This window comes from Sebastes fasciatus, chromosome 8 (assembly GCF_043250625.1).
Source record: "Sebastes fasciatus isolate fSebFas1 chromosome 8, fSebFas1.pri, whole genome shotgun sequence".
NCBI classification, from domain to species: Eukaryota; Metazoa; Chordata; class Actinopteri; order Perciformes; family Sebastidae; genus Sebastes; species Sebastes fasciatus.
This window is the reverse complement of record NC_133802.1, coordinates 14,990,386-15,002,987: the sequence shown is the minus strand read 5'-3', so window position 1 is coordinate 15,002,987 and position 12,602 is coordinate 14,990,386. Positions and strand designations below refer to the sequence as shown.

General features: G+C 41.9%; 1 protein-coding gene across 12 annotated transcripts in view; it reads left to right on the top strand.

Annotated features, from left to right (window-relative positions):
• The window catches only part of dlgap4a (discs, large (Drosophila) homolog-associated protein 4a), a 106,276-nt gene extending 95,340 nt beyond the window's left edge, over positions 1-10,936 (top strand). For 6 of the 12 annotated variants that reach the window (XM_074643716.1, XM_074643718.1, XM_074643717.1 and 3 more), the window contains 6 exons: positions 3,579-4,012; positions 4,108-4,205; positions 5,588-6,024; positions 6,876-6,967; positions 7,460-7,612; positions 8,477-10,936. In XM_074643716.1, the coding sequence (XP_074499817.1) occupies positions 3,579-4,012; positions 4,108-4,205; positions 5,588-6,024; positions 6,876-6,967; positions 7,460-7,612; positions 8,477-8,701 (1,439 nt within the window). In that variant the 3' untranslated portion in view covers positions 8,702-10,936. Of the gene's footprint in view, positions 1-3,578; positions 4,013-4,107; positions 4,206-5,587; positions 6,025-6,875; positions 6,968-7,459; positions 7,650-7,681; positions 8,084-8,476 lie in introns of those variants that run through there. The other 6 variants (XM_074643719.1, XM_074643715.1, XM_074643725.1 and 3 more) reach the window with 2 other exon arrangements.
• Positions 10,937-12,602: the final 1,666 nt, after the last annotated feature.

Here is a 12,602-nt window from a genome sequence, read left to right as displayed (position 1 = left end):
GATGACAGAAAAAGAGGCACCAGTCCTCGTTCCTAGTCTCTGAGTCAGATTGTCTTTGGCCTCATTTCAGTTTCTGTTGAAAGAATTTGTGAATCCAACATTCATATATCTGTCAGCATCAAAATGTCATACTTATGTTAAGTAGTCTACCATGTGATGGCTCTGCTCTGATTTTTAAAGTGATACAGTACAGTTGTTAGCGAGTATTGATTTGTTAAAAGAGAAGTCAAAGCAGTGTTTTATGTTTTTTGTTATATGTTTTTATCCGTCAGCAACATTAATGATGACGATTACGTTTATTCACGGATGGATTGTGTTTGAAATTACTCCGTTTTAAAGTTTGTAGGTGTGTAGATACATGAGGCCTGTACTACGAAGCGAGTTCAACATACCCAGGGTATCTTCTCGTTATCTGGCTTCACTAACCCTAACAAACGAGATCCCGCTGAGCGGTCCTACCAAGCTGGTTATCAACTCGGTAAATCAACCCAGGGTTTTCTCAGTCTGGCTGTGAGCGCGTTCACATGAACGGGGCGGTGTTTTCAGCATCTGACTAATATCAAACATGGACAAGTCCACAGATAGGCAGAGCGGCACATTTAACAAAGGAAGAGCCAACTATATTAGACAAATACGAAGAAATGAAACACATAATCCAGACTAAAAGTAACACAGTTGAAGCTGCCAAATGCAGGAAGAACAGCTGGCAAAAGAAAAAAACTCCCGATGTGTTAATGCGTAAATTAACAGTTATTAATTTAACGGCACACTCAAAAGTAAGATATACACGTCTAGATATAAATAGCTTTTACGTGATTAGCGGATAACTGGATTACACCTAATCATGCCGAGTAATATCAATGCGGCGTGTATGACTATTTGAACCTTCTTTCAGCTGCGTCCCCCCCCCCCCTTCTCAGGTGGTGTGAAATGGACTCAAGAGGAAGTTAAAAAAATAAGTATGAAAATATAATTCAAAGCGGGAAGAACCCACAGCATACAGCCAGCTGTCCTTCCTGCATTTGTCAGTTTAAACTGTGTTGGTTTTAGCCTGGATTATGACTTAAACTTCTTCATATGTGTGTAATATTACCATACGATACGAAGTGATCTACCTTTGTAGGACGGAAAACCCAGGGTTAACCCTTAACTTACCTCGCTAACGCCAAATCCTGCTTCGTAGTACAGGCCTCTGGTGTATTTCACATCATTCATAACATTAAGAACATGTAGGATGAATATTATGCACTTTATGTCATAGAAACACAAAAACAAGTTTTGAACACAGCATTAACATATGATCACCTTTTATGTTGATATAAGGAACTTGTTAAACCGTTGCTTATTTACACATCTAGCAGTTACAGAGCAACGGGTCCAATATTTACTCTCTTTTAGCTTTGTTTTTGGTCTCCACCAACGAAATGTGTGGCTCTTTACCTGCTGAATGCTCAACTGTTCACCAGCTACCTGCTAACCGTGTCTGTCTGGTGCTGAGCAGTTGATGTACAGTGAACCCACTGCGGTGTCGACGCAGTGGTGATCGGCGGGCTGGAGCCGCGGCTTCAAGGTCCCGTCCACACACGTGCCAAAGCCAATGAAGAGCTGAGCACGGCAGTAGATTGTTAGAGGCAGCCACCTATCTGCCATGTTAGCACCACGGTAGCTGTTTGGCTAGAAAGACACAACAACTAACCAGAATATCTATATATCTACATTTATGATCAGATTGACACATGTTCTATTACAGACTCGTGACGGTTATGGAAAGTTAAAGTTACATTTCCAGAGCCTCTGGCTATGACTACTTCACTCAGATCAGCTGTCAATCACATCTGTCAATCATGACGTCTCACCCCCTTCTTATAGCATCATTTAACTAATTAAAACCAAACTTATCAGAGAAATAAACACTTGAATATACACCAGCGTCATAAGAACTACCTAAAATGACAGAAACCATCTTTGGGGAAAATTAATTTGACGTGTACTTTGACTTTTTATTTTGGCCCATCCAGCAACTTGGAGTGGGCGGGCCTTATGACCTATACTGCAGCCAGCCACCAGGGGGCGATCAAGATGTTTTGGCTTCACTTTTTGGGGAGCTGTCATGTGCAATCTATGGTTCCACCAGTAGAGACTGACCTCTAGTGGCACGTGCTGTGTGTTCACATTGACACATTGTTTTCATATCGTGATTTGATACGTGATTGATTATAAAAATATCCATTATGGCCCCTTGAACATATGGCATACCTCCAAGAACACATTTCAATCCTTGTAAGTTTACTGATGGGGTATATCACTGGGGAGATGTCCACTTGTCATTTGTGTAATGCTTTGTAGGAAAGTGGAGTTTGCAGGGCTGACTGTCGCTGATCAAACACAAGTGAACAAGTTGAGAGCACGAGCAAATGAGAGAGAGACATAGTGAGCGAACAAGAGAGCGATGAGAGAACAAGTAAAGAAGAGAAATGAAACTTTCTTTGCTAATAGTTTCATCACTGTTACGTTCTAAAGCAGAAATGGATAACAATCAAGCACTCAGCAGATCGTGTCCTTTGGAGACAGGCATTGTAGAGTTTTCAGACTTCTCCGCAAGGTTCCTTTTCATTGATTCATAACATCCACTTAGGGCTGCTCCCTAATTAGCATTCGAGAAGCCCGGTGTCGAATCTCATTTAGTCTGTCAAATCACTGCACTTTTCTTTTTTTTAGCTGCGTCATTGTACAAATAACAGCCCGACAGGCTATATACTATTACAAACTAAATCTTGTCTCAAAAGTACCTTATAACAAAACTTACTGTATTGGTAATAGAGAACGGAGATGGCAACGCGACTTGCGCAGCTCAGTGCTGAATATTGGCGAAGTCGCCTAAACTACTTTTTGAACCAGGCGCTGGTACAACAGTTCTCCTGTGGAGAGATGCACCAGGTTGCACTAGGATTTTATAACTGAACTATGACCAGGATGCACACTTTTTTTTTCTTTGACTGTGTGGAAATGTGAGGTTCTCAAAAATGCTGTTATATATCCACCGAAACATGTCACGCAACAGTAAATCCAAAAAACAGCAGGATAGTTCTGTGTTGTTCTTTGCCTGATCTTCGTGGTTCTTCAGATCTGTTGGAAATGCAAACAGGAAAGCGCAAAATGGACTTTTTTAGTAGTTTGGTTCTATAGTTCCTGGAACTGTTTGGTCTAAAAAGGCCATGGTCAGAGAAGGAAGAGTTGTCTTGTGTTACAATCCCCAGAGCAAAAGGACTGAAGGTGTAGCATGTAAAGGAAGGTCTCCAGAGACAGACTGACGTCAATGGAACACAACCACCAACAGGTTTACAGGAAACATAGAGGTAGCGTTAACACGATAGAGGCAGCAATAGGGGCAAAGTGCAGGTTTGTTTTTCAGATAGGCCGTGTTTATGGGTTTGTGTTTTGACACTTTATAGGCACCAGCTGGATCATGTCTGGCAGCACAGATTTATTTTACTTTTGCTTTCTCTCTGAAGTCTTAAGTGACGAAGAGCAGATTTCTCATTCGGAGCTCTCTGTTTTCTGTCTCCTCTTTCTGTCAGCAGTCAGCAATAGGAAGGCTCCTCCTCCAGTCCCACCCCGCACCACATCCAAGCCCCTCATCTCGGTGACGGTGCAGAGCAGCACAGAGTCGGCCCAAGACATATACATCGACCAGCAGGACCGCGGCAGCGAGGCCAACAGCCAGTCGGGACGCAGCAACTCCTCCGACAGTCTCTGTAGCATCCGCACGGGCAGTCTGGTTAAGTTGACCCGACCTCTACCAGTCCCTGTCCCTGTCCCTGCTGGATTCCCTGCACCCGCTGCAGGCTCTGCACATCCTGTTCCAGCCCCTCGTGACCTCCCTGCCGCCACTGTTGCCACTACCACCACTTCCACATCTACCCAGTCCCAAAATGACACCCTGAGCTTTAGTTTCACCCTAGAGCAGCCCCCGACTGCAACCAAGAGGAAACTGTCCTCTATCGGAATTCAGGTAACAATTGTCTACTTTTCATTTTTGTATTGAGGTACAATCATACTGGGAGGTAGAAGTATTTGACTGGTTTTCTGTTGTCCATGACTTTTCAGGTGGATTGCGTTCTGCCAGTCTTAAGAGAAGAACCACTATCCCTGACTGCCCCCCTTAAGTTTCAGTCAATTGGAGTTCAAGTGGAGAACGGCAGGCCGTAAGTATTTGATGCGACAGTGAATGGTAGCCACAAGTGATCTGATGGTTTACATTTCTCACAAGTATGCTGTGAAGACAGGATATTAACCTATACATATGTATGGTTATATTGCCCTTAATGGAATCATTATATGCAAGTGTATTGAGATATTAACGGCTGGTGATTTCACATGTCATACTGTATGAGAAATGGAGAATTCAAATAGTCATTTCAAGATATAGTATGAACAAATGGAGTGAAGAGAGTATAAAAAGAAAGTGCACTCATAGGAATCGTATGCAAAATAGCTTTATGTAATTGGTGATAGATCGAGCATCCACACTGAAGGCAGTGCTATGGGTCAGAGTACAGACGAAACCAAACCACTGCCACCCTTATACTTACCAATTTAAAGGTACCTTGTGGAGTATTTGACTAGTAATGTTATGAAGCCATGTTTTTAACAAGGGGGTTTCCGTTTTGTGTGTATCATGCACGTTCATTAGCATGCAAGCGACGAGATACATATCCCTGCTGCCAGTTTCATGCTATTCTGCTGATCGACAATTGGTGGCAGTAATGCTCCAGTAAACGTAGCGATGCGCCGACGAAGGCAGCGAAGAAGGCGTTAAGCGAGCAAACGTGAATGTGAACAATGCACGATTTAAAATGTTGCTTTGCAAATGTTTCATTAAAAAAATCGAATGCATTCAACACGTATGTTAGACCTCAAGGATACACATTTTGGTCAGTAACACTGAACTTAACCCACTGGGTGCCTTTTTATTATTGTGACAATGATTTCAACCCTACTGCTCAGCCCTAGACCTCCTGTCTGTCTGAACACACTGCAGCTCTTCTCCTTCTTTTGCCTCCATAACTGCACACACTCACATCGTCATTCTTTGTTTTCGCCTGTGTGGTGAATCTGCAGACTGTTGCTAGGGTCATTCAGCAGTCAGCCTGGTAGCAGTACAGCAGCTCAGGGCTCTGATTTATGTCCTTTTACTCCTGTTTTGACTGTAGGGAGCTGAAAATGCATCATTTCAACTTTTCCAGTTCACAGTAATTTCCCTTAATCACATTTCTTTGACAGCCCGCTTCCTTTTTCCCTGCTCATTATCTCTGAAGCAGCAGTCCGCTAAGCTTTTTATGTTGTATACCTGATTTGTTGCTAATTCCCTCCTGCTGCCTGCTAACCGTTCTCGATACCGTGTGTTTTCGGACTCTCTGTGCTCCTTTGCAGTACGTGATATACTGCACCATCAGCTGCCATAATGTCCTGTCAGTTAAGCTCACTGACCCCAAACTGTTACTGTAGAACATGTTTCGCACATCACTTCATTGTCTTATTTATGTAACTGTCTGTCAGAAGCTGATGTTTATGCATGTCTTTGCAGTCTCAGCCGGGACAGCAGCATGGCCTCCAGACAAAATACAGAGACTGAGCCTCAGGAGCCCCAGGATGCCTCACCCACAGAGAACAACACAGCCAACGGCCCCAACAGTCAAACAGCGAACGCCACCGCACCCAACAGACAGGACAAAGCCATGGACCAGCAGCCCCTTAAACACACCTCAGCCCCATCCAGGATATCCACCCCGCCCCCGGAGACTCTGGACCCGGCTTTAGACCCCTCCTCGCTGCCACCGCCAGATCCCAGCCTGGAGACGGGAAACTGCAGCTCCCATGGAGATGCCGTTCAGCCCGGCACGCCAGCTTGCCTCCGAGACGGTAACTGGTTCCTGAAGCTGCTGCAGGCGGAAGCGGGGCGCATGGAGGGCTGGTGTCAACAGATGGAGAAGGAGACCAAAGACAACAAGCTGTCAGAGGAGGGTAAGTGATATAACTGCATGAAATGGCTTTCAAAACATTACATTTCATCATTTTAGCATTGACTTTGCACCAAAGTATCGGTTTTTATGACATCCCTACCTGAAGCTGCTTGGTTACTAGAATAATAAATAAAATACAGTTAATAGCCTGTCAAGTCAGTAACATGAAGAACTTAATTGAGTTAGTGAGGTCCACAGACGGGGGGGATCAGGTCAGGCCTCGTCCATGTTGACCATGGACAACGAGACAGAGCACTACACAGTCATTACTGCCATCGACTCCCAGTAACTCTGCTCATTGGAGGGGAAGTACACTTTGTTTTAGCTGTAACGGAGCGACTGCAGAGTCATTTCACTTTTTTCATCTCCGAGAATACCACTCAGGCTTTTAGGCAGATCCATCTCTGCAGTGTCTGAAATATGAATGAGCAAGGAGCAGACTAGATGTAGAGGCTCCGTCCGATCATCATTCCTTCTGCTCTCTGTGGTCCTGAATTATGAATTTCCATTTACATGCAAATATTAAAGGCGGAAAAAATAGCTGAATAAAGAGTAATTTGTTATCCTCCCTAAGATTGCATTAATATATTTCCTGTAAGAAAATCATTACTGTCACAGAACGTTAATTGGTAAATGTTGAGATAAATATTTCATTACTAGACAACAGGGATAAACTGTATATAGTCGCCCCCTCCTATGTCTTGATGCAGCTCTCTCCTTATATACTGTGTCTCTCAAAGAAGCTGCCTTTTTACATACTTTTGGTAGCATTATGTATCTTTTGGAGCTCAAACTGTTTCTATTATCTCTCCACAACATTTTGATGATTTATTATACTCTTCTCTTTCGTAGTTTTGGGGACGATCCGCAGTGCAGTAGGCAGCGCTCAGCTCCTCATAACAAAGAAGTTCGAGCAGTTCAGAGGGCTCTGTAATGAGAACTTGGTGAGTGGCTTCATTACATCCCATTGAATCTCTCTTGATACGCTACATGTTTTTGTTAGCCTCTCAAACTCTTACTGACCCACTTTTCTTTCATCTTTCTCCTGCCAACATCATTTGTCCTACACACTCTGACATGCGGAAGTCTTCCCATTACATTTAGAGAAGGAAAATCTGAAATCTTTTCAGGCAGAAACAGGAAAATCTTTGAGAATTCATCTAGTCCGATTTACTGTGATAGATTCTTGTTCATTTGACTTACTTGTCCCGCTGTTCCTCTTCGCTTGATTTTTCTGTTACAGGTCCAATCGTGTTGAAATTTAATTATCTCTGAAAGTTTATTGGTGTCAAATGCATTTTCTCTTCATCCATTTGCTCGAAAGGGAGGCTGCCCAGGAAATATGTGTGTGGGAGGAATGTGATTTAATTCTCTGTGATTTGACCGAAGCCATTCATCTATCCCTTCTCTATACTGTCTCGTTTTCCTCTCACTAGGACGTAAACTCCAACCCACGACCAACAGCGCAGGACCTCGCGGGGTTCTGGGATCTGCTACAACTCTCAATAGAAGACATCAGCATGAAGTTTGACGAGCTCTACCAGCTGAAAGCCAACAACTGGCATTTTCCTGAGAAATCAGAGAAGAAGGTGATGTTTGGTGCTAGACGGTTTTCATTGTACTACAGTTTTTTAGATTAGAGCAATAACTCAAATCAGTCATTTTTCAAGCAAAAACATTGGCTTGCGTCAGCTTCTCAAAAGGGAGGATTTGCTAATTTTCTCTTTATATCATTTTAAATTAAGTGTGTTTGGGTTTTGGCACATTTGGTCAGATAAAGAAGCTATTTGAAGATGTCAACTTTGGCTGTTTTATAATGACTATTGACCTGGGCTGTCTTGAATACCATTTTTTGGGCTTCGAAGCTTCGGTGAGAAATATTCAATGGGATTCAAAGCTTTGAAGCACGACATGTTCTTGTGTCTTTCTATTTCCATCTCCCTCGTTTCAGTGCCCGGGATAGATTGATAGCACTACTGTGCGCGCACACACACACACACACAACAAACAGCGATATCTGTCTGAGAATAACTCATAATAATTCATGTGAATATGAATAATGTGGGATTATTCCTATTTCATGGGCTATTTTGTGATTTATGCATTATTATTACATACTTGTATACATATATAGTATATAAAAAAAAAAAACATTAGCATTTTAGTACTGATTTGGAGGTTAATTACTATGGCAACAGCTGAAACTTTGAAGCATTCGGGTCAGCCCTAGTATTGACTGATTATAATGACCGTTTTTGACATTTTTTACTGACGAAGCTAACTAATCGATTAATTGAGAAAATGATCTGCGGATTAATTAATAATGAATAATGTTTAGTTGTAGTAACTTAACATTAACTTGATGAATGCTTAATGGCTTACAAATGAGAGTTACCCCTAGAGGTTGTGTTTTCCGCTTGTACCTTATTCCTTTTCCTTCTCGACATACTCAGGATGAAAACAAGCAGCTTCCATCATCTGTGCCAAAGAAGCAGACTAAGCCCAAGCTGTCGGCGGGGAAGGACAGGAGCGTGGACTCGGCCGTGGACAAACAGCGCCAAGAGGCCAGGAAGCGTTTGATGGCAGCGAAGCGCGCGGCGTCAGTACGACAGAACTCCGCCACAGAAAGCGCCGACAGCATTGAAATCTACGTCCCCGAGGCTCAGACCCGCCTCTGATGAGAGCGAACTAGCACAGATCATCGAGGGAAAATCCCTAAAACTCACTTCAGACTTTCATTGACACAAACACACAGACAAAATCTGAGACGAACACACAGACGTACAACGGATGCACAGAGGCCGATCCCTCATAGCAGCACAGCTGATTGACAGGAGAAACGCGGGGATCACAGGGCAAATAATGCAGATCACCGACCCTGCTGCCATGGGACAGAAATAAACTTGACACATGTTTAATACTATTGTTATTATAATAATTATCTCCTAAAGTATATCAGGACTGTCTTAAATGTGCAAGTATCTTGGATAAGGACATCCTGTACCTTGTGAGCTGAAGAATCTTGGTATCCCAGAAGTGTACTCTCTTAAAACTCCCTTCACTGCTGAGTCTACCGGCAAGTTTGTGGCTGCCTGGTTTACGAGCTGAGCTACCATCCACACACACTCAGGACACACATGCAGGTGTACTCACTGTCCACAGAGTCTTCCTGTTCTCTATTTGTATTAGGCTGCCACTCGATCGGGTGTGGTGTGTACGCTTCACAGCGTACAAACTATAAGATGGTGTTAATGTACTTTAAAATGCAGAGAACCAGAGGAAGGCAGTAGCATATATATTATAAATATCACACTATTACAATGTTCATTTTGTAAATGTTGTATACCAGATTATTTGTTAGAAAGAGGTCAGTGTTGAGTACCACGGTAGTTTTTTATAGATCGAGTACATGTACTGTCATGATATATTAGCACTTGATGCAATCATTCACTCCACCTCTCTCTCGCTCTCTCTCTCTCTCTCTCTCCTTTTCACAAACGCACACTACACAGTCTGTGTCTGTGAATACCCATCGTTTAAAGTCTTACATTTGTTTAGTTTTCGTGAAGGGATGTGAGGAACGACTGCCCCGCCAGTGAGCTACAGAGGAATGTATGAAGTTGTACGCATCATGTCGACTTGATCACTGCACTTTTCCATTCACCTCAGATCAAGTTTCGCTCACCTTGGTTTGCCTACTCATTCTGACTTTCACTGCATCCTCACGCGATGTAGGGGGACCAAGACGTTCACCACTCGATATATGGCATTCCCATTCAACCAGACTGCTTGTGAGAGGGTGGGGGTTTACTTGCCACTGGAAAGGAAATGGAATAGCATAGCAATAATAGAATCGTGATGGAGCGAGCAATGCAGTAGGTACCCAGTCTTAAATTATTTAATTCAACATTTCCGTTAAGACATTTCTTAGCATGAAGGATGAATGTTTATTTCTTTTTATGAACTGACTGCCCTTGAAATGACCAAAATCTCAGGTTGAACTCAACAGTAAAAAAACCACTATGGATGGATTATTTATTATGTAACCACAAATTAACTGGCCAAATGCTTCAAAGCCAATGATGAATATTTCAAATCCAGACCTACTCAGTGTTCTTTGGTAAGAAAAAATTAAGGTTTGGAGCAGTGAGGCTTAATTTGACTGCTGAAGTCATCAGTCTCCTTCGCTGCCCTTTCTAGCAGCTTGAACTCCCACCCCTGTCTGTTGAGAATGAACTGTGGTACATTTTTTTTAATTTAAAATTTGAATGTCATTTGACACGCTTCGTGACCTTCATCCGAAATGAGGTCAACATAAACATGTCTTGACTTCTGTAATTATGATAATAAATGGTGCTGCGTGGGACTTCATATTGTGCCAAGACGGCAACAATCATCAACATTTCAGTGTCATTTGATGAAGCATTTATTTAAAGTGATTTTTTAATTTAATCTGCTCATGATTTCAGCTGTCTGTGTGCGCATTCTCAGCCAAATTTGTTTGTGTTTGCATCAGCTCACTCCACATACCACATTGTATCTGTCTCAACTCATGACACTTTGAGTATGGGACTGGAATATTTCCCACGTTTCTCAAATGGAATGAGTGGAACTGGGCGTACATAGCAGATAATCATGCACAAGTGTAGGTTGACTCACTAGTTGTTGTTTTTTTTAAAGTAAGAGCTGGCTCTCCCCCTACTGGTCAGTCTTTGCGCGACACTCCAGACATCTTTGTTCTGCTCCATTTTGAATCTTTTAGTTCACATCACACACATGAAATGACGTTGAACTGGGAATGCTGACACAACACCAAGTTGTTGATTTTTTCTTATTCTCTTGTTTGTATTACATCAACAATGGACATGTGCATTTCATTGTCCAAAGAAATCATTAAACATCCCTTTGCTACATGTCCTGGTCATCATTCTTGCTGTCGTTTTTTTACATCATTAAAACAACGGTAATATTAGCTGCTGAGTTAATATTACACACATCATAAGCATTAGATTAGACATGTTATTGTTACTGTGTAATCTCGAAAAGCATGGCCTTCTTACATATGAAAATATACAAAGATCCTTGCCAGTGAATTTTCAGTACTCCTTTAAATGGGTCTTGCAACTGATCTGAAACTATTCAATCTGTGTAAGGCATTCAGGGTATGTACTGTACGTAAGAGTTTATAACTGTGACTGACAAATGGTGGAAAGTCCTCTCTTTTTTGTCATATCATTTGAGAGCCGGATCCCTTTATTTGCCCGCATACTGAACTTTAAGAGAGCACGAGCTGATCAGGGATCTTCAGAGGGATTGTTTACCAGTACTTCCTGAGTTTCAAAGGGCTACAAAATGGACCAGAAGGTGCAGCTCTGGAGGCAGATTATGTGGACGTGCTGATGTGGACGAGGCAATATTCTCGGGTTAAGTGATTTCTGGGATTTATCTAGGAATATCTTTGAGATAAAAAAAACTGAGTCATTGCTTGATGGACAGAAACACGCTGAGAATTATAAGCCCATTCTGACTTCAGTACCCACATCTCTCTCTTGGCATCTGTCCTTTTAAGAGACCCAGCTAGGAAAACAAGCAAAAACTACGTAGTTCCAGATTATCTTGTACCGACGAACATTATTTTACAAAACAAGCACATATCTTACAGACGAGAGAAGTGGTTGTTTCATGTTATGGTGTATTAGTTAGACACTGTGAGGCTAGTTTCTTTTAAGAGAATAAAGACTTGTGATTGCAACGAGTTACGTGGCATATTTTCTGTATGAAATAATCTGTAGAAATTAAAGAGGAATGCCACTCAATTTTTGGAATGCATGTATGTTTTTTCCTCTGATATATGTTTAAACAAATTACCTCACTTCTATTTATTGTTGTTCTTGGATCTGGAGCAGAAAAATAGTGTCCAGAAAAATTCTCCATGTGATCCCAAAGCCGCTTCTGTTTCTTTTTTTTCTGTGCTCATTTGTTGTCATTGTTTTATAACTTAAAATAAAACAAGGGTCAGCAAAACACTTTAATTTGGTAAGTGGTCATACAAATAATACTCATCCTAGTAATGACAGCAGTATAAATACACAGAGACATGCACTATATGACCAAAGGTGTGTGGACAACACTGTCCATACTGGGCTTTTGGTTTGGGGATGTCATTCTAGATAATTTAGTTCCAATTAAGGGAGATCTTAAAGGTGCTATTGATAACATTGGTGACATTCAGCTGCATTCTCCCTCTCCCGTCCCATTGCATTTACTTCACAACAAGTCGTTGCCAGGCACTACCGGCAATCTCAGCCATTTATCCATTTTTTTCCACACTAACTGACGACACAGAGATACCACGTGATACCAACGGAATTTTACAATTGGCTCACAAGCCTTGTTAGAAGTGGGAAACAAACAAAAAAAATGTAAATGATTAATTCACAATAATCATTTTTTTCAGGAAAAGCCATACTTTTATTTGGCACCTTTGCCTACATAAAAATGTTATCAATAAGACCTTTAATGCTACATATTGTAGACAACAGTGTGCTTCCATCTTTATGGCAACAGTTTGGGGAATGC